This window comes from Triturus cristatus, chromosome 7 (genome assembly GCF_964204655.1).
Source record: "Triturus cristatus chromosome 7, aTriCri1.1, whole genome shotgun sequence".
In the NCBI taxonomy this organism is placed as follows: domain Eukaryota; kingdom Metazoa; phylum Chordata; class Amphibia; order Caudata; family Salamandridae; genus Triturus; species Triturus cristatus.
This window is the reverse complement of record NC_140590.1, coordinates 222843675-222871465: the sequence shown is the minus strand read 5'-3', so window position 1 is coordinate 222871465 and position 27791 is coordinate 222843675. Positions and strand designations below refer to the sequence as shown.

Here is a 27791-nt window from a genome sequence, read left to right as displayed (position 1 = left end):
CACCAGCATTCACACTATCCTGAGCATCTCACGCTGCAGCTGTCAAATGCTGCTGGGATCCACTACACAGATTAGGAGTAACCATAAATTGCTTTCCATCTTTCTATAACGAGATACAATCATATCATACGTTGTCTAGTGAAATGCCACTAATTGACACTGTACAATGGCAGTATTTCTGCATTAGAATTACAGGCAACACCAGGTGCATGTTTGATATGGATCGCTTCTCAAGCCCCCTGGATTGCTTCTTCTGCTGCCCATTCAGACTTCCCCGCTTTTCCTCTTGGACCATTAACAGGGTTATTTCTAGATCTGTGTATCCACAGCCAACTATACACAATCGTTAAAGATGACTTAAAGTTCCAGAAACAAAATGTCCGATGCCACAATTAACAATAAAACAGCGGACCTCAATGTGGTGGCGTGACTGTCTATAGCTGATATTATTCCTACCATTACGCGTACAACTTGTTTGTATCTTTCTTCATTTGTGGCTAAGCCTGGTCAAAGTGTGAAATTCTTTTGGACTTTATTTTAGATCTAATTCTCCAAGCTTTGCTGTTTAATGGGGAATGGTAAAGTGCCATGAAGGCTTACAAGAAAAGTATGGAATGTGAGTGTTGAGAGTTGCGTTAAGCTACTCTTGCGGTAGTTATCACGCGTTCTTGTGAATATGCCCCTTAGTGTTTTCCTAACTCTGTCACTTTCTTTTTCAGGCATATTGGGGTCTTTGCCTCAAGGATTTGCAATTGTGGATCTTAGACAACACAGGGACGATAGGCGACTCACGGGAGGATTTCTATTTGGACAAGGAGGAGGAGGAGCAGGAGGATTTTTGGCAGGAGGAGGAAGAGGAGGAGGAGGAGGAGGAGGATTTTTGGCAGGAGGAGGAGGAGGAGGATTTCTGTCAGGAGGAAACGTTGAAAGACCGCCAGATGTGCTGGGAGGAGGAACATGGCACTCCTCAGGAGGCAGTGAGTAAAAGGACTCATATTAGTGGCCTTATTTGAAAACAAATTGCGCTATAATTACAAAAAGTTCTTTGCACACAACAGGTAGATACACCATATGCCACCTGTGGTATTTACATTTCCACTCCCTTGGTGAAGCACTTAGTCAATCTAATAATATACATCTGTGTGAGCATGAACACTTGCCTTGCAGAAGAAAACGCTGTTAATCCTGTGGTACACATGCACATTTACACCCTATGAACTCTACCAATGTACACATACCGTCCATTCGTGCAGTTTACCAGAACTCCTTTATATATGTGCTCTGGAGTAAATTAGTAGATGCCTGCAGCATCTGAGATCCCCAATAGCCATTAAAAAATATATTCACTACAAATGAGCAAGAGGTGCCTGGACAATATTGAAAAAGGCTAATCAGTACAATAGAATGAGACTGATGAGTTGTTACAAAATATTGTTTTTACAGTAGTCAGTCAGTGTACATCTTCATATTAGCACGGTGTTATTGTAAATGTCACGAACAAAGCATTCATGAAATATTGAAATCATACAGAAATGTCTTGAACTGCACACTCTATCCTTTGGTGCAAATTTAATTTGGCTAAATCTGCATTATAATGAGGAATTACCTAAAATGTCTGATTCTCACCAATTCCTCCTTTCTCCGGGAAACTCATTTGTCCACTTATAATACCTATTAATTCTGCCCCCAGAGTTTCTGTTAATCTTTATAACCTTATGGACGAAATTCCACAACGAAAACCTAGAACCTGCTGATGAGGGCCTTAAGACTCTCAGACAGGGCAGTATTAGTAGAGATTTAGGGCCTGATTCACTGACTGGACATTTGGATAAGTATTCACTTTTGGGTAAGTTTACTACTTTTCGGTATTCACAAATTGCACTTTCGTAGTAATTAACACTTTTGTAGTAAGTCCACCACTACTCATGGCTGACCACTGCTACTGCAAAAACCTAAATTAGAAAATAATGGAGGTAAAGTAAAACCCAATAGAAGATAGCAAGTTACCTTTGTGACTCAGGCCCCCAGTGATTTGCATATAAATATTGAGAGCCTCATTTATGAGATTTTGACATAGGGCAGCACTGTGAGAAATCTTGCAGCGCTGCCCTACATCAAAATATTAGGGCAGGAATGTGCTGTATCTATGAGATATGGTACATTTCAGTCCTTTTCACCTGCTCTGGTGCACAATGGGCTGCCATGCGCCAACACAGGCACCATTGCACAATGGTGCAAGGGATCCTGCGTTGCAGGGCTGATTGATTTTGTGCAGGAAGGGACCCTTGCCTGCACAAAATCAATCAAATCAGGCGATTTCCTCTTAATAAGTGTGCTGCAAAAACGCAGCACACATAGAAAAAGAAATAAATGAGGATAAGAAAACATTTCTATTTGTTGTGCCTCCCTAACGCCACCTCTAGGCAGGAGTTAGATTTTGATACATTCCCAGTTTTACGATTTCTCGTAAATCTGGGAATTTGTCAGATTCTTTAAGTGTTGCATGGGAACACCCACTACAACACCCATGGAACGCCCTTTCATGCAGTGTTGTGCATGAAAGGGGCACATATTTACAAGACAATGAATAGCCACGTAAAGTGGCTTTATTTAGCCTTGTAAATATGCCATGGCACATTGTGCCAAGGTAACATAAAAAAAGTGACGTTCCTTCGGCATGTAGAAACAGCATTTTGGTGCAGTTTTCTTTATTTGTAGACAATGTCTGTATTTTCAGATTCTGCGATAGCCTCACAGTTGTTTCCATGCAGTATTTTGTAATATGGCAATAGAACATTAAAATCACTCTGAATCCGTCAGATATATGTGAGGTCCTCCGATTGCCAAATATTTAATGTTTTTGTATACATAATTGAGGCTATTTGTGCTTCTCATTGAACATTTTGTCTGCAAGACAAAAATGTACTCCACCAAAGATTCTTTACACCCAAACACCCTGCTCATCTCTTTCAATTCTCTTGTCCCTGCTGCAGGGGCCTAAAAGAACATTACTGGGATAATGTGCTCCCTTGATTGCCCTTTGCATATCCACAGAGTTGTCCCTTTAATCTATTAATGGACAGAAAATGTCTCATTTCCAGGATATCCACTGTCTATGTAACTTTTTCTTATAAAAGTTTGTCCGAAACTATCATTCATGATTAAATACCACAAAAACAGTTCACTTACTAAAATTAGTCAAGGTTTGTGATATGATAAAAGTAATACGGAAGACTCAATTTGTGGGTATTGGAAGAATGTTGTGTCTTACTCTTTCACCTCACCTTATAACACCACTCCTTAGTGGGGAAGAGTTTGGATGCACTGAACTAGGAGGTGTTCCCATACGCTAGTGACCATGCGGATGGTTTACATGAGATGCAATGCCTGCAGAAGTGCCCCAAAATTAATTTGAACTAGAAATTGAAAACTAAAAGGGTGACAAAATATTACATCAGCAAACCTGTCAAACCTTTTAGTTCTCACTCAATCTGCTGGTTCTAAAGGACATGTGGAGATGCTTTGACGCAGATGTTCCAAACGTAACTTTTCCTTGTGTCTCTTAGGTTGGACATCAGGAGGAAGCGTAACTGGAGGAGGATCAGGAGGTATAAACGAAGAAGTACATTTTAAGAATATAAGGGTTTAGCTGTATGTATGTATTTAGATATGAGTTCAACTGCATTGGTTTAGACAAATGGGAGCCCACAGTGAGATTGTTAAAGATTCAGGAACAATATAAGCCATCATTATGTTAAGAGTTAGAAACAAAAGGCCAGATTTAGAGTTTGATGGAGGGTTACTCTGTCTCAAACATGATGGATATCCCGTACACCTTACGGCATAGCTCAATATCTATCACGTTTGTGACAGTGTAACCTGTCTGCCAAACTCTGAATTAGTCCCAAAGTCATCATTGTTACCAATGTCAAAAGGAATATTCTTCCTTAGTGGACATTACACAATGTATAACGTTGCTGGTCTAAAGCTTCTGAAAAACGTCCAGGTTATTACTAATTTTTGCATATCTTTCAAGTCTGACACCTCACCATCAAAATGGATTCAAGGATGCATACTTTGTTAAAAAAAATCTCACCTTCAAAATGAATTCAAGGATGCATTTTGTGCTAAAACATAGTGAGGGCCACAACAACAGCTACTTGGATTCATCTTCTGTGTAGAGTTCTCATGCTTCTGCAATAGTATTTTACCCAAACTAAACCTTGTTACAGTAACACGGAGAAATAGCGCTTTGGTGCCCTTTTCATTATTTGTGGATAATTTTGGCCTTTTCAGACTCCACAGTAGCTTGACAGTTGTTTCCATGCTGTAATTCAGCATTATCTTTGTTTTGTAATATGGTAGATATATGTGAGGTTCTTCGATTGCCAAATATTTAATGTTTTTGTATACATAATTAAGGTTATTTTTGATTCTCATTGAACATTTTGTCTGCAAGACAAAAATGTACTCCACCAAAGGATTCTTTACACCCAAACACTGTGCACATCTCTTTCAATTCTCTTGTCCCTGCTGCAGGGGCCTAAAAGAACATTACTGGGATAATGTTCTCCCATGATTGCACTTTGGATATCCACAGAGTTGTCCCTTTAAACTATTAATGGACAGAAAATGTCTCATTTCCAGGATATCTACTGTCTATGTAACTTTTTCTTATAAAAGTTTGTCCGAAACTATCATTCATGATTAAATACCACAAAAACAGTTCACTTACTAAAATTAGCCAAGGTTTGTGATATGATAAAAGAAATACGGAAGACTCAATTTGTGGGTATTGAAAGAATGTTGTGTCTTACTCTTTCACCTCACCTTATAACACCACCCCTTAGTGGGGAAGAGTTTGGATGCACTGAACTAGTAGGTGTTCCCATACGCTAGTGACCATGCGGATGGTTTACATGAGATGCAATGCCTGCAGAAGTGCCCCAAAATTAATTTGAACTAGAAATTGAAAACTAAAAGGGTGACAGAATATTACATCAGAAAACCTGTCAAACCTTTTAGTTCTCACTCAATCTGCTGGTTCTAAAGGACATGTGGAGATGCTTTGACGCAGATGTTCTAAACTTAACTTTGCCTTGTGTCTCTTAGGTTGGACATCAGGAGGAAGCGTAACTGGAGGAGGAACAGGAGGTATAAACGAAGAAGTACATTTTAAGAATATAAGGGTTTAGCTGTATGTATGTATTTAGATATGAGTTCAACTGCATTGGTTTAGACAAATAAGATCACACAGTGTGATCGTTATTCATTCAAGAACAAGATAAGCCATCATTAAGTTAAGAGGTAGAAACAAAAGGCCAGATTTAGAGTTTGATGGAGGGTTACTCTGTCTCAAACATGATGGATATCCCGTACACCTTACGGCATAGCTCAATATCTATCACGTTTGAGATAGTGTAACCTGTCTGCCAAACTCTGAATTAGTCCCAAAGTCATCATTGTTACCAATGTCAAAAGGAATATTCTTCCTTTGTGGACCTTGTGCAATGTAAAAAGTTGCTGGTACTAAGCCTCTGAAAAATTTCCATGTAATTATTCCTTTTTGACCACCATGCATGTCTGACACCTCATGTTCTAAATGGATGCAAGAATGCATGTTGTGCTAAAACATAACGAGGACCATGACAACAGCTACTTGGATTCAATTTGGGTGCATTGTACCCAGGCTTTTGCAATACTATTTTACCTAAACTAACCCTTGTTTACACAATGTGTCATAGAGACATAACCGCAGGCATTGCACATAATGATCGTAACATGAAATTCCTGAAGGTATGCAGGATTACACTGGTGTGAATGAAATTTTGGCCGGGCTTACTTTCAACGCTTTTATCTGATATACAGTGTGGCAGAAGTTCTAGTAGTATGTATGTATTGGCATGGTTGATGGGTGAGACGCCACTGGCATTTGGACAACATCATGGCAGTGGTCATGGGAGACTCCAGGTCCATCTGGCCTTCGACCTGGTGGCCTCTTGCATTAGGCCTATCATCAACTCCTGTCACCACAGTGCACAGCCCAGGTGTCTTTTTTGGCGCCTTGTAAACAAACATAGTTCTCTTGTTCCTTAACTGCTGAGTCTCTACTGCCTTCTTGTAGAACAGCCTTGGCTTCAAAGTCATTTGCCTGGTTCATTGATCCGTCAATAATAATGGCCTTTTTGCCTTCATTCTCATTTTCAAGTTAATACTCCTTCCCTCTCTCTATGGTGTTGCTGATCCCACTAGCAGCTGCCATTTGGGCGGCTGCTCCTATTCTTATACATATGCCTCACTCTGGCATGCAATTCCTACAGCACATTGCACTATTTCTGACCACCTAACTTACTGAAAACATCTAAAGACCTTTTCCTTTAAGGCCCTAATATAGAGTGGAAAATATTCGGCCAGAGTTACCAATTAAGGCTTGTATCTTCCTCCCAGTTCCCAGAAATAGAGGGTCATTAGGATGGCGGTGTCGTGGAATGGGACCGCCCGCAATTGGTGCAGGGTTCCCGTAGGTGAAATTAGGATGCGCCCGCCACACTGGCGGGCACATCATGCATTCCTGACATTGCGGCGGGCGGTGCTCTCCGCACCACCTGCCGCAATGCCTAGAAGGCATGTTGTGCACTTCCATGCACAACATGGCAGGCACCGGGCAGTGCCTGCCATGTTGTGCATGGAACTGCAGGGGGGTACCATAGGTACCCCCCATGTGCACCCCCCCACCCCTCAGAATCCCTGGGGGCCCGCAATGGGCCCCCAATGTCAAAAGCTGCCTGCCTTTCCGTGGCAGCAACGAAGGCAGGTCCTCGCCTGCATTGTAATATGGATGGCACCGCCACCATACGAAATGCTTTTCTGCCCGGTAGGCAATCGGGCGGATTGCCTACTGGCAGAAAACCAGCAGACGGTCTTCCCGTCCGCCGGGGTCCCCCCGCCATGGTAATGTGGTGGGGGGAAATTTGAATGCGGACAGTGATTTTTAGCGGGCGGATCGGCAATGCATACGGCCGTTGGCGAACTGCCCGCTATACTAATGGCCCCCATAGTGTTTTTCGGCCCAGAATGGCACATAACATGCTAGACATAGTAAACTCGGCTTTTAATTGCATGCTCTTGATTTAAACTGACATTTTCTAAATACATTTAGCAGGTGGTAGAAGCTAGGCAAAAGATTGTGGCTTTATCAGGTGAAGTCTGCTACACAGTAAAACTCTGTATCGGGCATGGTGGTATCCCTCTATGGATAACGTGCCTCCTTAATCATAATGAGGCCCTTATACCTGTTAATTTATCCTGAGACATTGGTTTGGTTTTACACCAGGACACCTCTGGGTAAATGTGCGCATTTACACACTGATAACTCAATAGATCAATCTAATTGCATTGTAGTTTTGATAAAGCATTTTAGTCGCACTATGGTATTCTGAGGGAAGTCATGAATGTGGGCCCATCTTGAAATGGGTTGGCTTGCCCCTAAAATCTATGCACAAAGAATGAAAGGAGAAAAACGCAAGAAAACATCCCTAATCTGTGCAGTTCTTCAAGGCTTACCTATCATTCAGCTACTTTTCATTGTCTGCTGCCTCTTAGTGATGCAAGGTCAACACAAGCTTAACACGCCATGGGGCATCTTTACAATAAAGTGGCCAAGTGTGCCGTTTAGCCAAAAAGGCTAACAACACACTTCATCACTTTACAAATGCAAGGCTGAACGATATTTATTTGAATAGGGCGCAGCCCTTTGTTTCCTTCTGAGCTGATGCTAACTTTAGCAGCCTAGCGCCAATGCAGGCAACCTTGCACCATAGTGCAAGGGTGCCTGTGTTGGGGGGAAGATTGTTTATGTGCAGGAAGGTCCCACTTCTGGCACATAAACAATCTATTAATGCTGTTTTGCAACTTTTATGTGTGCTGTTTAATGCAGCATACATAGAGGTTGCAAAACAGCATTTTTTTAAATGATTGTTTACGTGCAGGAAGGGGAACCTTTCTGCACATAAACAATCATAGGCAAATTTCTGTTTCTATGTGTGCCGCACAAGGCAGCACACATGGAAACAGCAAAAATGAGCAGAAATTAAGCATTTCCCTTCGTTTCGCCTGTTCAAGACTAGGTTTTCCCTGGTCTTAATTTTTGTGCTGCCTTCTATTCACACTGCCCTTGTAAACAGGGGGCAGTGTCACTATCAATGGGTATTGCGATGGAACGCTCACCGTGACACCCATTGCCCTCCCCTTTCACACCACATACACCGTGAAAGGGTGCCTTATTTACAAGGCAGCGTTAAGCCACGGTAAGTGGCTTAACGCTGCCTTGTAAATAAGGAGAGCCCCTATCGCCATCACAGCGTCACTGAAAATTACATTGTGGTGGCGATAGGGCCTTGTAAATATGCCCCCGTGCAGTCTATGGAAATTTTCACATGAGTATATCACAGCCCAACCACAATAAAACTTCAACATTCTACGAATGATTCTTTTAAACACCCCATTCTCACCTTAGGTGATTCTATTAGAATCAAAAATGGGAATGCACTGAATTCAATTCTGACATGTACATTACAGTTCCCACCACTGTTTGCTTTGAGCAGTATACCATAATGCTAAATAATGTCAAAAACACTTGTGAGTAACCGTTTGTCAGAACACATTATTCATGATTAAATAGCACTAAAATCATGGACTTTATGAAATACAATAAATCAATGTTTGAGAACCAGCTAGAATATGAAAAGTAGGAAGAGGAAGAGCAGCCTCATTGCCGATTTTCCACATTTAACTTTTCTTTGTGTCTTTTAGGTTGGGGAACTGGAGGGATAACAGGAGAAGGAGGGAGCACGGCAGGAGGAGGACCAGGAGGTATAATCTACAGATTATATTTGTTTATATGTACAGAGGTATGTGTGCATCTTTATTCTTATATGAGCTAATTAAGGGTACTGTGCTCCTGGGACTGCCATACTCTCGGTGACAGTCCATTTACCGCCATCCCTGTGTGTCCGCGCCTTCTATTACAAGTGTGGCGGTAGGACCGCCACAGTACCACCGCCACTTCCAGGTCCAGAGTCACCCAATAGTGGCGGTGCAGATTGGAGACCAATCGAATTACGACCTGCCTTTCTATCAAGCATTTCATGGCTATGAGCCCACTATGAAATGCTTGGTGGATAGGTAGGGAAAGGGCCTCCCAACAGGGCCCCGGGCAAATCTGCCCATGGGGGTGGTGCAGGGGGCAAAAGATGTGCCCCCCCAACAAGTCCATGCGCCTGCATGCACTGTGTGGCATGCACCACATGGTACATTCTACACAGTGCACCCAATGTGGCAGCAGTCCCACAGCAGCAGCATGACTGCTAGCTGTAATCCTCAGCCATAGCATGCCACTGCCATGAGACAGCTGCCGAAATGCCCACCCATCTTGGATCCAACTGGGAATCCGGTAGGCAGGTTGCACCACAGGCTTGGCAGTCCTCCTGTGGGGGCAGCGGTGGCGGTCCTACTGGAGGACGGCCAAACTCGTAACCAGGCCTTTAGACAATTAAGCACACACAGTGCGAATGTGTAAATGCAGGAAAAAAGATAAGCCACCCTTAAGCGAGGAGATAGAGACAAAGGGCCTGATTTATGGTTTGGCAGAGGGTAACTCTGTCTTAAGCATGGTTGATGCACTGTCTGCCTAAACACAAGTGGCACAGCATATAATACACTTGTAAAAGGGCAGACCACATATCTGTTTCATCTGTGACAGAGTAACCCGTCCACCAAGTCAGGTCCCTAGGCATTATTGTTGCCAATGCAAGTTGTAATATTCTTTCTTTGTGGCACTTGTGAAAACTATGAAGTTGCTGCTCTTAAGTGTCCATGTGAAATCTAAATTTTCCCCACAATTGAATGCCCACACATTAGTCAAAATTGCTCAATATTGCACACCATGCCAGTCCGACACCTCTCTTCTACAAATGACACAAGACTGAATTTTGTGCTAATTAACTGTGCAAAATCAGAAGTGACGTGGCCACTGGTACTGCAGCAAATGGAGGTAGAGACTTAAAATAACAAGCATTTACAATGCAATAGGTCTCGCATTTGCTAGAGTTAGAGTTAGAGCTATTGGCATTGTAAATGGCAATGGCTTTTATGTATGTGTTTTGGTTTGGAGTGGATTGGATGTATGTGGATTGTAGTGGAATTATGTGTGTTGAATTGGAATTGTTAGTTGTGGAATTTAGGGTGAATTGTGTGGTATGCAGTGTATTTGTGTGAAAATTGTGTGTCATAGTGTGCAGTGGAATTATGTGGATAGTAATAATGTGGTTGTGACTTGTGAGTGTACTGGAATTATGCGGAGTGGGATTGTGTCACGAAGTATAATTATGTGATATGGTTGGGTTGTGGAGTGGTATGTACTGTAGTTTAATTATGTGGTGTGCTGTTGAATTTTGTGGCTTGATGTGGAATTCTGTGGTGTGGATTGGATTTATGTGGTGTCTTACGTATTTGTAATTATTGGTGGCCCTGCCTGCCTATTTTCAGTAGAACACATGCTACATTATACCACCGCCTTTTGCTGGTGTGGAAAAACTCACCTTAGTGAAAAATTATTTGTTGTATGTGCTATAGCAAGATAATTCAAAAAGAAAGAAGGGAAAATGGATTTTTTAGAGAGCGAGGTATTTTGGGAAAAAGAAACGGGTTCCGAAACCGTAATTGGCACACTTATCTTCTAAACGCCATGAAGATGTGTGGCGCAGGCAAAAGCTATAAAGAAGTGCCACGATGCTTAGAAAGATTTCTAGTGCACGTTTAATTTTACTGGTGCAGTCTCAATGTCCCAAAACGCTGACAAAAAGACAGCCCAAAGGAGGACACATTACAGACTGTGTAAAAAAAAATGTCCTGAAAACAATATACAATAACTTACGTTTTGAAGTCATCCAAGGGAGGCTGGTGAAGGTGGACTTGTGTCACAGCCGGGATCCACAAGTCAGCATGAGGGGATACTTAATCACCGACTTAGTAGGTCAAACCAGTCCGAACGGGAAGGAAAAGAATGCAGCTTAAAAACTGAGCAATGAAAAACGCTTCCAACCTAAAATAGGGAGCTCATGTTTCATAATATAATGATGGAATGTAGCGGGTAGCTTAGAAAGTGTGAAGGAGCGACTCACTTAAGGCGCTATATTGGAAATGGCAAAAGCTAAATACATCAGTATGCGGTGAAATAATTTTAAAAATATATACTTTTTGTTGCTCCAGCTGTACAAGGAAGCTCAGGTGCTTCTTGATTACATGTAAGAAAGTAACAATCTGCATAACTAGAGAGATTTCAAACAAAAAAATGTTTGTACTGCAATTTAGCACTTATTACAAGGTGACAGGGGAACAAGGAATGGGATGTATTAAATAGGTAGCTTAGAAAGTGAATTCTCAAAAATATATAGGATGGCGAAGGGTCAAAATATATGATTTTTTTTAAAGAACTCTGATAGTGGCAGCGGTGAGCCAAAAGCGTGAGATGAAATCCTGAAGTGCATGGCGACACCAGAGGCGCCAGCAGTACAAAGTGCAACACGCTGGGCACAAAGCCTCTCGTAGTGTGGCTCCGCCTCCAAGAGGTTTTAGACAAACACCCCCTGTAAGTTTTTAAAGTGCAGTGTTCAGTAAACAACCACCCGTGAACATGCATGAGGAAAGGAACGGCCTCTGTTTACCTGGCTCCGTTTCTTCTGTCTTTCGCCGCTCTGCCATGTTTTTAATGTTTGTCTGGTGAATGACGTGGAGCTGACACAGAGAGGAGGGTGGCCGAAAGTTTTGTGAATGGTCTGCTGCAACAGTAAAGGCGCTTCACCTAGGTCTGAAAAGCACCGCTGATAGGAAATAAATAAAGGCGCTTCGGCACGCTGTATGGGGAGGTGGGAGGGGTCTGAAAGCGCCGCTGGTATGAAATAAATAAAGGCTGCTTCGGCATGCTGTATGGGGAGGCGGGAGGGGTCTGAAAGCGTAGTTGGTATGAAATACATAAAGGCGCTTTGGCATGCTGTGTGGAGGAGGCGGGAGGGGTCTGAAAACGCCGCTGATATGAAATAAATAAAGGCGCTTCGGCATGCTGTGTGGAGGCTGCGGGAGGGGTCAAAAGCGCCGCTGATATGAAATAAATAAAGGCGCTTCGGCGTGCTGTGTGGAGGAGCCAGGAGGGGTCTGAAAGCACAGTTGGTATGAAATAAATAAAGGCGCTTCGGCATGCTGTATGGGGAGGCGGGAGGGGTCTGAAAGCACAGTTGGTATGAAATAAATAAAGGCGCTTTGGCATGCTGTGTGGAGGAGGCGGGAGGGGTCTGAAAACGCCGCTGATATGAAATAAATAAAGGCGCTTTGGCATGCTGTGTGGAGGCTGCGGGAGGGGTCAAAAGCGCAGCTGATATAAAATAAATAAAGGCGCTTCGGCATGCTGTGTGGAGGAGGCGGGAGGGGTCTGAAAGCGCCGCTGATATGAAATAAATAAAGGCGCTTCGGCATGCTCTGTGGAGGAGGCGGGAGGGGTCTGAACGCGTCGCTGCAACAATCGTATAAAAGAGTTCTCCACAGCAACACATTAAACATACAAGCGGACCGAAACAGTAGTTAGGTGCTGCTGCTTCCGGACTAAACGGAAGTCAGTCTCACATCAACAGCCACTAAAAAGCCAGATGACAACAGCTATGCCAACGTTAAACTAATGGCAAGCAGCAACAGAAATACCTGGCAGTGGGCGGAGTTTCAGCCAACATACTAATTACTTGATGCCTCGGAGAGGCAGCGCATGCGCTGCCCTTTGCGAGACCTAAAAAACCATTGATAATAATGTTAAATTAAATAAAAAATTGTTAAACTTATACATCAATATAAATTAATGCAAAACATTAGATAGTATGTATTTATTATTTAATAATAAATGAATAATCCATTTTGAATAAAAAATATGGTGTGGCAAATGTTATGTAAAAAGAAGAAAAATGACTTCTTATTAATTGTATACATTATTTTATCAATTATGAATGCACATCAAACCATGCTTTCCTTTAGGTGGAAATACATTTCTTTAATTTTCAGAAAACTGATTTTAATTTAATTCAATATATTTTCATAAATTAAGCTTTCAAATGAAAATTAAGTTCATAAAGCAGTAACATTTTTACATTATAAATATGTAAAATGAATTTGCATTAGTATTTAACATGAAAATATTTGTAATATTTATTTTCAGGGTAAATAAACATAATCATTTTTCCCTATAGTTTACAGTGCTGGAATCTCAACCACAACTATGGAGTTACCTTATCGCAAATTATAAGAAAAATTGAAAAACAAATTATTTAATATGAAAATAAGCATTAAAAATATTTTATGCTAACTATTAATTGAAAATTCATTTTATATATTTACATTAGACGTGGAGTCAAAGTTCTATTAAATAGTTTTTGAATGAAAACTTTAATTTCTGGAAATACATTAATGTTCAAGTTGTTATTTTGAAGTTTAAAATGAAAAATAAATTCCCACATAAAGAAAAAAAATAATGTACGTTAAAAGTTATTAAACTGGTATATAGAATTAATGAAAATAAAATTTATTTTTAAATAAAATTTATTGTTACATTATTTTTTTAATTTGGAATAGGATTTTAAAATTGTTTATCATTCAAAAAATAAATATGTACTATTTCCATATATTTGTTGTAAAATTTAATTTACAGTTACTTATATTTGTAACTACTATTTTAAATATTTTAATTTAACAATATTTTCAATGAGGTTTCATTTTAAATCTCTTCCTCTATGATTTTCTATGGGAGGACCAGTGGCTTGCCTTGTGTAGTGCTGTGCTCACTATTGTTTTCTTTCTCTTTGTCAGCAATAAATTACATTCAAGGGTTCTTATTCACAAATGTAAGTTAGACTTTTAAGTAAATTCACGATTTGTAGCAAATTTACTACTTTCCATTCATGTTTTCTCACCATTAAGGCAGTAGTAATCTTTAGAGGTGTAGTTTGTGAATACCAATGACTTTACTCGTTCGTGGGTGGGGATTTACAATAGCTTGCACCTTCTTACATTCCTCCATCCACACCCTAAACCCTTCCTTATCCCTCACTAAATATCCTCCATTTAGTAGTAGATAGTTCCCATTCATTTCTATGCCCCCTAGTCCCTTGTACATATACTGCGCACATGTGCAGAGATTTCCTCACAGAAAATATAGGAGAGATGAAGGTAGTTTTTTAAATATTACTTTGTAGTTAGTAATGCTACTTTATGTACTACAAAACACTGTTTTTGAATCGGGCACCACAAGTTCAACTTCCTAAAGATCTATCCTTAGCTGAACACAGCACTGAGATTCAAATATCCCATTTTTGTCAGCAGTGTTATTCTGCATGCAGATGTCCCAATCTGGTGGCCAATGCCACTGCCAGTCAGCACTATAATATGATCCATGTACTACCCAGTAAATTATCAGATTTTTGCACTAGATAGAGAGATCCTTAATTTTTTAAGCATGTTGATATTTAGTTGCTACTTACAATACCTGCTGATTTTTTTTATCATTGCTGACTTGGTGCTCAGGGCCAGCTACAAATTATATGCTAAAGTCACTCCTACTTTTTTAGTACTTCTATTTAGGTAGTATGAGAGCTTAGTCGAAGCTCACATCAAGGCTGTGACAACTTCATGCCATATCCTGTGACTTGTTGATAGTGAAAGTGGTATCCCTGCCCGCATCTTACCTGTACAGACTTCCGCAGCCCTCGCTGGGGTGGGACTTTGTCCCCCAGCCTTCCATGCGAGAAGGAGGGGCCGGACCTAAGCAACGTGCTTTGAAAGTGCCAGTGGAGTCCAGCAGAGCAGGACTCGCCCGGGCATGTGCCCAGGTCAAAACCGGACCTGTCTATGCCTGTAGCTGGCAATAGGAGGCTGCCCCCCCCCCTGTGCCCTAGTACTGATTTACTTAACCCTGGGCTGTAAACTATCTGGCAGCACATAGGACCTGACATAACCCCTTCCAGGAGGCGAGTTGTACCGCCCCCTTCCCCTGCTACAAAAACTGTGTCCATATCAACCCTCAAATCACACCACTGACAACGTGCTTGGTGCCTTAAAAGGTCGCAGTTTATTCAGCATAACATGATTATATATTTGCAAAATCATGGTCAAACCAATTGCATGTCCATGTTAACGGATTTCATTGTCTTTGCAATCATTTTGGTCGCTGTGCAGACTCAGCCTCCTCAATTTCCTGGGCCTCTGATTCACGGGTCTAGGCTTCAACTTGCTACCAACTTGAAGGGTGTCCATCAGGACCTGACCAAGCTACAAGTACTGTCCCGCTAGCCCTGGATCGTTTCATGGGCGCTCCCTGCTCCCAGGGGTCCCTGCCATGTGCCATCCCAAGGATCTTGCTTGAGCATCTACTCTATCCTTCCTTAGGCTGAGTCCGTGCATTTCGTTTCACTCGGTACCCCTGCCGTGAGGCATTCCAAGGGACCTGGGGGTGCATCACATCTATTTCTATGGCGGTACACCGCCCTAGGCTCCCTCAGTACCCCTGCCATGAGGCATTCCAAGGACACTGTGTGAGCCTTCCATCTACCTTTTATTAAATGTTTTCTCTTTTTCTTCCTTTCTTGTGTTCCTTCCGCCACGCTACCTACGGTTTTCCAATCGGAGGGAGCTCCCCCTGCCCGGCCTCCCTTTACTCTTACTTGAAACCCGGCTTTTCCAGCACCCCTACAATATTCAGTAGGAACATGTCCAAACCTACCCCAGTAAGGTGTACCCTATCCTCCAAGTGATAGCCCGGTGACCTCAAGTTTATGAAATGTGTCTAACGAAACCCTACCCGTTCGCCCTACAAACCTTCGCCATGGTGATATTAGGCTTCCGTCTGGATTTTTCCACCACACCCAAGTCCATGCCCCACGCCATGCCTTCTGCACTATTATTTCTGAAAAATACCTCGGGTGGGTGTAGCATTTGAGCCAGGGCTGTGAGGCTTTTGTGCATATTTTCTATGAGGACCCTCCTCCCCAAGGCTGCCAGGTCATTGCCTCCTAGAAGGACCACCACTGCATCCGGTCTGCCACCTTGCCCCATTGCCTCACGCACCGCGGGGAGCAGTTGATCCCATTTCATAACCGACCCAACCAAGCTACTTCAGTGTCCCGCAGCCATATCCTGCCGCTTTTGCATCTCTCTGCCACCTATCTCTGATACCGTCTCATGTAGGAGTGCCCAGGATCCATACCTTCTTCCGTGGTTCGGACAGACCTAGACAAGTGGGGGAGGGTTGGAGACCGGGCTCAGTACGTCGTTGGGCGTATGTAATGCTTAAAAGCGCTGAATGCCCAGCGTCCTATCCCCTTAATTTTCTCGTTATCCAACCCCAGCCCTGCAGCTGAGGTGGCTGCTCCAATTCTGAAGGAGTGGGGCCCAAACTCTCTAATGGGGAGCCCCATTACCTCCAGAGCTTTTCTCATCACTGCTATGAATTGAAAGCCTGAAAAGAGGCCCGTGGCCGAAATCCCCATGTCCCAAGTATTCCTGCAGTAAGCACACTGGGCAGCAGGCTTTGTCCCTGATGCAGATTATTGTAGTCCTCTTCCCTCTGCCTGCCTGGTCTGTTTTAGACCATCACAGCAGGATATCCATGTGCCCTTCACCTATCTCCATGTCCCCCTTGTTAATGCATGCTATCCCTGGGTCACCGACTGATGGGGCTACCAACTCGCTGATCCTGTAAGCCCCAAAGAATGCCACTGTGAATGCTGCCCCAAAGAGCATGGTTTCATGCCCCGAGGAGCATTCAGCAGCCAAGGGCAGGGGCTCCAGGAGATATAGAGGCATTATAACAAGACCACCAAATAGGTGAGCACAACAAAAACGAATTGAAAGTACACTGGTAATGCCCCACAACATAGTAACCTGGGCTGGGAAAGGCAAAGCAGTACCCAATGGGGGTCCGGGACAAACACCGTCCGGGGGCGGGAAGTCCCTCCCCGCTAGATTTACATAGCACGCTAGAGGGGGTTGGATTGGTCACCCCAGGTTTCCCTGCTCTCGCTTCAATGAAGCAAAGCAGTTTGCAATGACAGGGTGGGAGCTGCTATGTACAGAGGGTACAGGCCTTGAACCAGCTGTACGTTTGGAGAAAGGAACTGAACAATGAATGTGATTCTTATATGAGAGAAATGTCAGCATTGTTTGTAAATGGTGCTGACAACGAAGTGAAGAATGTATATAAAAAGCGTTACAAAAAACACTTGGAAATCAACTACCCTCAAAGAGCAAAACTGCTATTAAAGTACTTTAACAAAGGGTGCACATGACAGTAGGGAAAAAATGTGCCTCCGTTGTGGGAGCATGGCACACTTAGGAGATGACAAGCAATGTCCCGGGCAGGGTCAAGTGTATGTCAATGTGGGAGGAAGGGCAATTTTGTCTATGAATGTGAAGTCATTAACAGTGGAAAGGCTGGCAATTACCACACTGTCAAGTTGATTGAAGAGAATAAAGACAAAGGGGCCGATTTACAAGCCCCTTGCGCCACTTTTGCGTCACTTTCAACATGGGAAAAGTGACGCAAAAGTGGCGCAAGGGGCTTGTAAATCTGCCCCAAAGAGTGTGACATCTATGTGCTGATAATGAATGCTCCATTAGACGTAATTTCGCCGTAGTTGAAGTGGAAACTGGGTGGGCTGAACAAAACAAGACCACCATTTTGTGATATTTTGATTATTGGGCGTGAAGTGAGGGTTATGACGCATTCTGGGTCACTTTTTACTTTGATTGTGGAAAAAGAGTTACACACTTTTGGTCAAGTTGAGTTGGAGGAATCCAAAATCAATATTTTTGCCGATGAGGGTAAGAGTAGAGGTCATAGTCAATTTTGATGCTGAGTTGAAATTTGTGTACAGTACAGCAAGGGGCATTGTCTCTCTGGATGACTGTGTGCCTAGCAAGGGAATAGAAGCAAAGATCACGTTTGTGAACCTGCTCCTTTGGACGAAGATCTACTCAAATCCTGTTAAGGGCTAGTTGAATCAAGGTTGTCCCTACTTTTCAAGTAAAAGTGGGGGGGGGGGGTACAGAAACGTCTAAAAAAAAGTATGTATGAAGTGATGAGTGCAATTCCGCTTTTACACAAATTAAGCAAACCATTGTTAATGCCCAACCCATGATAGCATTTGATAATAAACAAAGGAACATGATTCTGACTGATGCAATTAACCACTGATGCATCTTTTAAACTTCTCCATCTTCGAGAAAATGGCAGAGAATTATAAAAAGCTTGTCAGACCAATCAAGTTACAAATATTTTATTGGGCACAAGTGTCTTTTTTGTTGTGGAAATCATTTTAGCTGCCTCATGAGATACTTGGCTACACGGCAGCAACTGCAGGCAATGCATTCGTATGAACAATAGGCCTCTTTTCCTATTGACACTTTGGACTTGCCTTGCCAAATTTAACCCTGTATTACTGTGCCTAAAAAAATATTAACCACATAAAAGAGCTAAGTTCACATCTGCCGAACAGTAAATGTTAAAGTTAGGTCATTTCTGGAATTCACTTTTATGTGGACAAGTTTTCAATTGAAACTTTGCTAGGAAACTAGGGGGCATATCAGCAAGGGCCAGCGATAATTATCGCTCAGGGCTCTTAGCGTGAGGATAATTATCGCCGGCCAACTCTGAATTTTATCGCAGAGATAGCGTGCTATTAGCAACGCTTATCTCCAAAGCGATAAAATTCAGAGCGCAAGCTGCCAATTGGGAGATTATCGCTGGAAATACAGCGATAATCCCACAAGGTTTGGCGATAGCTTGCTCATAGGGATAGACATACTTAGCCATGATATCCACCTTACATAGGATATCATGGCTAAGTCAGAAAAATACCAGACGTAAAAAAGGAGCGTTAACCGCGGTTAGGTCTGCTTTTTTTTTTTATCTCTAACAGGGTTAGCGATGTCCTTGATAATAGGAGAAATGTTGCTTAGCGACATTTCTCCTATTATTTTACTCTGGAACGCCCCCTTTGCATCTCATTAGAGATGCAAGGGGAAGCGTAGAGTAAAAGGGTCCTAACATGCAAATTTGCGTGTTAGCACCCTGTTGTTGATGGGGCGCTAGTTTTATCTCTGCTTTTTTGGCTTTTAAGGCCAAAAAAGCAGAGATAAAGTCTTTGTTGATAAGCCCCAGTATTGGTTGAAATGCACATTTGTTGCTCTATTCTGCATGTTTTATACACGTCTTTTCTACTACATCTCATGAAGATATGGTGTAAAGTTTAGACCAATGTACAGTTACAAGAGGGATCACATTACTCCTAAACCTACCATCAGGAGCTTGGTAATCTATTCACACCTGTATTTATAAAGCGTTTGACAGTGTACATGTCAGTGAATCTAGTCTCAGCCATCTCAAGGACTAGGCCATTGAGAGTAGGGAATAACTGTAGAGCACAAGAATTACACTGACTACTCACATGTGAGCACTACACAACAAGAGGCAATGGGAAGGCTGTGCTAAATAGAGAATATCTTCACTTTCAACAAAACATCTTTTTCTGTGGTCTAGAAAGCATCCTGTATCCCTATGGTCCAGCTGAAAAGGACTATACCACGCCAAAAGAAGACGACGGCTTCTCAGCAGAAGTTAAACTCTCTGTTCCGTTCACCTTCTTCAACAAAAATTACAATAGCCTCTTCGTAAGTATCTCCTCTCACTTTAGCTTCAGCCTCTGTGTTGCCTGTAGGCGAGAAGGTGCAAAGTATGCAGGACCGTTCCTCTGTGTAGAAATAGCAAAAAACACTAATCGTTGCGCTGCTAGTCATAATTTTAAGGTTAATAAAATGGTTTAACATTAATATTCATATAATGCTAATATCTATAGTAATATTAAACAGACGTTGCCTTCTCTTCAGCTGATGCTAGCTTACTTTTTCAGTTTCCTATGAGGGCTGTGTGAAGTGTTGTCATGTGAGAGACATGTTTTTGTGTACCTCTTGATTATTGGCCTGCCTGTAGTTTGTGGAGTTTGCTGCTTTTCCTACACCACAGGTGCAGTGTAATCTGATAATTTTCTGAGACAGTTTGAGAGCAGCACTCTCTGCAGCTAATCTCAGGCAGGAAAATGCAGATAGTTGTGAAGTCAGGACATCAACTGAGGGAGCCACGCGCCAATAAACCAACAAAGGACTATGGAGTTCAGCAGTCTGCAATCAATAGCTGTGTGTCTGCTATGAACCTGCTCTTAGGTTTGATTCCAACTCAAACTGGTAGTTAGGGTATTTTACTCCTCAAGGTACTTTCGAAATAGTGCTGCAGTACTCCGTAAAAATGTTTTAAAAGGTATAGATATATACATTTTCCCTACTACTGTATTTATGAAGTTTTTAAATGTTTAAGGACCTCTCAGTCCAAATAAACTTTACTTTTGAACTGAACTGAACTACTTCTACAGAGTTAGCTACTGGCTGATTCCTTCCTTCGTTACAAACCTCAAAACTATTTTAAGAGCCCCTCTATATTATGTGTAATACATTTGTTTTCTTAATTATTGTGTTTTTGGCTCACCAGTAGAAACTACTTCTTCATTTTAAGACTTGGAGGGGCATATTTACAAGGGCATTATCACCGCTTTAGCTGCACTTTTTGCCGCTAAAGCGGCGATATTTCTATCGCCCTATTAGCAAGCTGTCGCTAACAGGAGTTAGCGACAGCTTTTAGGCGATAGCGACCGGTTTGGGGCCCGCTTTGCATGTCAGCGATATTTATCGCTAATGACATGCAAAGTGGGCGTACCCAAACTGTTAGCAAGGCAGGTGTAGCGATAAAGAAATCGCGCTAAGCGCGATTATCGCTATAATCTAACACCTGCTAAAAAATGACTTACCTGTTTATCCAATGGCAGGTGGATCTTCAGGTTAAGTCCCCATTGGTGTTAATGCGTGAATATCGCTGGATTTCCAGCGATATTCACGCATTTCGCCGCTATCGCTGGATATTTTAGCACAATGGCGAAAAACGTTGTTAATAGCATGTTTTCGCCGCTAAAATATTCAGCGATAGGCAGCGATAAAAATGAACGTGCTAAGCACGTTTTGCATTAAATATCGCAACTTCTTGTTAATATGCCCCTTAATCTCTTGTCTGCAATTTCGCTTTGGTCTATTATGACTCCATGAACACTCCTTCTGCAGTTTTGCCACTTGAGCCGGCAAAGAGTTTCCATCTTGTTCAAGACGTGCTGACTCTAATGTTAAGCTGATCAGAGTGGAGAAACTGAAAGAAGGTAATCTCCGAAGGGTTGGTAACATTCTGGTTCCGTTTCTACGCCAACAATTTTATGGTGCTGTCCATCTGTGCTGAGGAAGTCCAGCATAGTTGGCCAGAGGGGGTTCAAGCATCAAAGACAGCATGATAAGAACTTTGATGTGATTTCTGCACTAGTGATGATCATTAGGTCTCGCCTATGCAGTGCGCAAGCGTTGCTTAGGAGGGGACCACTTGCTATCGCTCAGGACTTTTGCTTAAACCGTGCATGTTTTGCATTGGTTTGTCTTGCAACTCGTGCACGTTTGGTGTTTCTGTTGCGGGAGCGAGCAGTGGTGCCATCTGTTAGCAATTATCGCCCTGCTGCTGCTCGCTCCCTTAAGGTAAACGCCAAAAGTGCACGGATGGCAAAGCAACCCAATTCAAACAAGCACGCGTTCAAGCAAAAGTAAACGCTGTGCGTGTCTGGTACCTGTTACCATGCAGAGACTGCTTGTTTCTTTTCTTTGTGAGCCACTCTCACTGCAGGCACAACGTGTTTTTTTTTATTAATGGAGAATTGCTCTTTAATGCGCTTTAAAAAATGTTTTATTAACGGAGCATTGCGCTTTATATGTTAAATGCAGTACTGGCCTGTACAGAGCCCAAATTTCTGTGCGTGCCCTACATGAACGGATATTTGTTAGTTGTGTAGTGTGCAGTACTGGACTGTACAGAGCCCTCTTTGCTGTGCGTGCGCTACATGAACGGATATAATAGGCTCTTGCTCTATAAGGTCTGCTGGCTGTTTGTTCAGCAAATTCATACAGCGCAAACTGAACTCAAGAGTAGTAGAGACCTTTACAAGACACCCAGTTACATTACATGAGCCACTCTCACTACAGGCACATCGTGTTTTTTTTATTAGCATTGCGCTTTAATGCGCTTTAAATTTTAAATGCAGTACTGGGCTGAACAGAGCAATAATCATGCGTGATTAATCAATCCATCTCCCCTTGGTCCCCCTGTTTACTAAAAACAGGGTGCTAAGGAACATTCATATGCGCTATAAAAAGGGACCACCCCGTTAAATCTGTTTTGTGTTCTATCTAATCGCTGTTTTTTGTTTCGAATATTCAACCTCTTTCTGCTCTCCCATGTGCCCCATTCGAGATCCTTCTCTCCTTCCACATTCTGACAGCACCCTCCTATCCAATAGTCGTCCACCACCACCACCACATCCACCACCACCACAACATCCACCACCATGTCCACCACGTCCACCACCAGCACCATGGCCACCACCATCACCACCATCACGTCCACCACCACCACCACATCCACCACTCCCACCACCACATCCATCACCACCATGACCATGTCCACCACGTCCACCACCACCACGTCCACCACCACGTCCACCATCACCACATCCACAACCACAACCACCAATACATCCACCACCACATCCACCACCACCATGTCAACCGCCACGTCCACCACCACCATGTCCACCACCACCATGTCCACCACCACCACCTCCACCACCATATCCACCACCACCACGTCCACCACCACCTTGTCCACCACCACCACATCCAACACCATGTCCACCACCACATCCACCACCACCACATCCACCACCACCACGTCCTCCACCACCATCACGTCCACCGCCACCATGTCACCACCACCACGTCCACCACATCCACCACCACCACATACACCACCACCACCACGTCCACCACCACATCCACTACCTCCACCACCACCACCACGTCCAGCACCACCACATCCACCATGACCACAAGGTCCACCACCACCACCACCGTGTCCACTACCACCACCACATCCACCACCACCATGTCCTCTACCTCCACGTTCACCACCACCACATCCACCACCACGTCCACCACGTCCACCATGACCACCACGTCCACCACCACTTCCACCACCATGTCCACCACGTCCACCACCACCACATCCACCACCACCACCATGTCCACCACCACCATGTCCACCACCACCACATCCACCACCACCACCATGTCCACAACAACCACCACCACATCCTCTACCACATCCACCACCACCACCACAGCCACCAGCACCACCACGTCCACCACCACCACGTCCGCTACCACGTCCACCACCACCACTTCTACCACCACCACATCCACAATGTCCACCACCACCATGTCCACCACCACGTCCACCACCACCACGTCCACCACCACCACCATGTCCACCACCACGTCCACCACCACCACCACCACATCCACCACCTCCTGTGACAGGTAAATTGTCACTGGAGGGCACGGGTAATAGGAGTGTCAACCCCGCCTGTACATGGGACATTTAAGGATGCATTAGGTGCGAGAAGATGGGAATAGGGGCTAGAAGCATTACACCAGACCCAAGATACATTTTCAAAAGGCGCAATGTCACAGGGGCTCCTGTAAAAGCACTCGCAGCATCTCTACCTCACAGCGGCATACCTGCACGAGCCACTCACAAAAAAACAAGCATTGGCATACCCAATAGGTCTCACCTTTGGGACCTTGTAAGTGTTTAGCCATGCAACCCTTGATGTTGTTGCACCAAGGATATTGTGCTGGATAGCTAAACACTTATAAGGTCCCAAAGGCGAGACCTATTGGCTATGCCAATGCTTGTTTTTCATATTTTCTGCAATTTCACCTAAATCACTGAGTTGGAAGATGTTTTCTTTCACATTGTAAATGATTTACTCTTTGTACTCATCACTTGAAAAACTGCTCTTCATTCACCACTTATATTTTTGTTCTGCCTTCTAGCATGTGTCTGAAAAACAAAACCATTTTGTTATGAAAAGAACTCACAACCTGTAGTATTGACAAGGTGACTTGTAAAGAGATAAATATGTGTCTTTCAAGTAAATAACTCAACTCAATGATTTCATGTGACAGGTGAACAACAATGGAGTCGTGTCATTCGGGGCCACGTGCTCCAAATACACACCAGATGCGTTCCCAATAAAAGATTCTGTTTTTGTGGCTCCCTTCTGGGGGGATGTTGATTTAAGTGCCGGTGGGAAAGTCTACTACAGAGAATCCACTAAACCAAACGTGCTGCAGAGAGTGTCCACCGACATCAACAGCTACTTTCTCAACATCAACTTTCGTGCGACCTGGACTTTTATTGCCACATGGGACAATGTGCCATTCTATGGGACTGTAAATGAGAGGGTGAGTGCTCGATAAAGTTGTTCAATTACTGCCATGTGTTGTTTTGGACTCTGGATATTTGGTATTTGTAGCTCTGGCCAGCTGGTAGCAGGTTTCATTCTATTTCTCTACTCAGATTTGCTGATAGATCCAGGTTTATCACATCAGAGAACATGTTATTTGTTGCATAAGAGGATAACAGAAACTAGAAAGAATAGGGATTAGATGGTCTCAAAGTTCTGGTTTGGGGTATTCCAATAAAAATCCAGCATTATTGGAGATTGCATCGGTCATCTTTAACTGTGATTCATGTCATTCGGGGCCCCGTGCTCCAACTACACACCAGATGCGTTCACAATAAAAGGTTCTGTTTTTGTGGCTCTCTTCTGGGGGGATGTTGATGTAAGGGAAGGTGGGAAAGTCTACTACAGAGAATCCACTAAACCAAACGTGCTGCAGAGAGTGTCCACCCACATCAACAGCTACTTTCCCAACATCAACTTTCGTGCGACCTGGACTTTTATTGCCACATGGGACAATGTGGCATTCTTCGGGACTTTAAATAAGAGGGTGAGTTTATTCTTCTTTTTTTCTTGACGAGGCGGTTGTATTTTTCATAAACAGCTTTTTAACTGTTTCTAACCTTTACTGTTTAGGCACTATTGGTGTTCAACAATGAGACCCTCCACACTTCAAGTATTTAATTGCCCTTCTACTGTGTGGAATTTTTTTACTGTTAGGGGACTACAAGGCCTCTTGCATCATATAAAATTATGCTTTCCTTTCCAAAATTATGAAAATCATCACTTCCATTAATCATTTTATTGTATCCAAGACTGGTGAGTAATTGCAAGCATTTCCTAGTGGGTACCTCTTTAAACATGTCTCAGTCCTGCCATTGCAGCCTGTTTGTGTAGTTTTAATCTGCCATTTCGACCTGACAAAATAAACCAGCTGTAAGGCCTACACCTTCCTTTTTAATACATATGTCACTCCTAGGGTAGGCCCAAAACAGCCCATGGGGTAGAGTGAAGTGTATTTAAAAAATGAACATATACTTTTCATTTTTGCATGCTCTGGTAGTGAAAAACACATAAATGAGTTTTTCACTACTGCTTCCATAGAATAACCCCAGGTTACCTTATTACATTTAATAAGTGATAACTTTCAATTTGGAGCATGTAGGAAATTCTAGTTTGGTCTCTAAAGAATTGTAATTTAAAACCCTCTTTCATGGAAAATTCTGAAAATGCCACTTTTATAAAGCTGGCATTTTCTTGTCATAGCCATTTGGTGCCTGCAGCCTGTATCCTGTGTTACATGACTAGGTATTTGTGGCAGTTGGTCTTTGTGTATTATTCCCAGACAGTGAGCGAAATGGGGAATAGGTATTGGGAAGATGGGTCATCTCTGAATTGATAGATGATTATGATGGTCATTGGAGCAGACTACATTTAATATATATATAAAAACATGTTTTTGCCGAAATGCCATTTTGTAGACAATAGTATTAAAAATCAACAGGAACATTAGATTTCAATTACCTAAATTGCTATGCTAATGTGACTGTGAGTTTCCAAAGTACTTGCAAAAACCTTACCTAGTGCTGGGGAAAAACATTTTCTCGGGAGAACTTTGCCCAACTGCCACACTTAAGAGAGGGAGAACATAGTATTCCAGGAAAGGGTTTGAACCCATGAATTCCAGGAAAGGGTCTGACCCCATGATTCCAGGAAAGGGTCTGACCCATGCCCACATCTGTTTTCCATGTCAATAGCAGCCATAGTACTTTCAAAGGTACTTTCAAGGCCTCTCCTTGGCTGTAATTTTTGACTTTTACTGTCCGAGTGTTAAGTTTACCCACAATGTGAGGTATAGTTTTTATCTGAAGAAGTGTGGGAATGCTGGATGATAGGTGTCTTGCATTCTCCTAATTCAACTTCCCCTCACAGTAGTAGGCAAATTGGCTTTACAATAAGCAATATGTGGGTGAAAAAGTCAAAACTCTGTCCTGGTTAACCTTTGTGGAAAAGGTTTTGTGGGATTAAGCTCAACCTTCCCCAAATGTCAAAAATGCCTAACATTCTAGTGGAAAAAGGCAAATCAGTGAGGTGGCTAAAGTACAAAAACACAGCGAAAGACTTTTCACTCTAAATCACATTCAATGCTACCCTCTTGTGGCTATTCTTGAAACCTACAGCAATCATTTTGCTTCATTTTCCCCTCCCTTCATTTGCACCTTTTACATTATTTCCTTTCTTAACTTAGATACATAGCTGTTTTGTCATTGGCCCAACTGCATTGCAAACATTTACCCTATGGATTACTTGCTTCTTTATCCAGCCACCATGTGTGTTCCAAGTAGTCCTCAAAGAAGCCAATTTGCCTGCCGCTTTGCAGACTGAGCTCTATAGGAGCCCAGATAAACACATGCATGAATACTTTGATGATGAACCTCAGCCTAACAAGCTAACAGAGACTAACAAAAGAATATGTAATTATAAATTCTCTTTTTTAGAAACAGAATATAAAAGATGAATAAATCCACTTGAGCAATCTTGTCTACCTACATTTAGTTTCAGGATATTATGATATGTACATGTGGCAAATGTCCAAACTGTGATGATTTCACTGAGCTTCTGCTTAACATCACAGTAACTATTGCAAGCATTTGGTATTGCGATTCATTCTTTTATGAGGCAGTCAGTGCTGTGTGCTTTTAAGAAACAATGAGGCCTATTCACAAAGGTAATTCTACATTTGTTCACTTTTACACTTTTGAGTGTAGACTTACATGTACCCACTCCTTGAAGTAGGAAATGGAGTCAGTGAAAAAATCAAATATGACCATAAAGTTAGTTCTAGTAGTGATTTTATGTCCATATTTGATGTTCTACAGACTTGACAGAGATTTCCTTATGGTAAAGTATAGTGAAAAGCTTACAAGTTTAATAAAGTATTAAAACAATTAAAAAATGGTTTTAAATATAAATGTTAATTATTTTTATATATTTATTTTGCATGTTGAAAAAATATCATAAATGTTACAGCATTAATAGCTTAATTTTAAACTACATTTTTTACTTCAAAAAATCCTCTGTAGTGTAAATTTGGAGAATTCTAGTAAGGTAAGAAAAAAAAGAAAGAAATATAAATATATATTTATATCTATCTATCTATCTATCTATCTATCTATCTATCTATCTATTTATCTATCTATCTATCTATCTATCTATCTATCTATCTATCTATCTATCTATCTATCTATCTATCTATCTATC

The 27791-nt window shown here is 42.4% G+C and overlaps 1 protein-coding gene across 1 annotated transcript in view; it reads left to right on the top strand.

Annotated features, from left to right (window-relative positions):
• Positions 1-27791, top strand: part of LOC146809267 (alpha-tectorin-like) — a 59251-nt gene that overhangs the window by 12902 nt on the left and 18558 nt on the right. Inside the window, exons 3-8 of the mRNA XM_085616085.1 lie at positions 720-977; positions 3567-3608; positions 5113-5154; positions 8812-8871; positions 19628-19758; positions 24253-24531. Of these exons, the coding sequence (XP_085472211.1) occupies positions 720-977; positions 3567-3608; positions 5113-5154; positions 8812-8871; positions 19628-19758; positions 24253-24531 (812 nt within the window). The remainder of the gene's footprint in view (positions 1-719; positions 978-3566; positions 3609-5112; positions 5155-8811; positions 8872-19627; positions 19759-24252; positions 24532-27791) is intronic.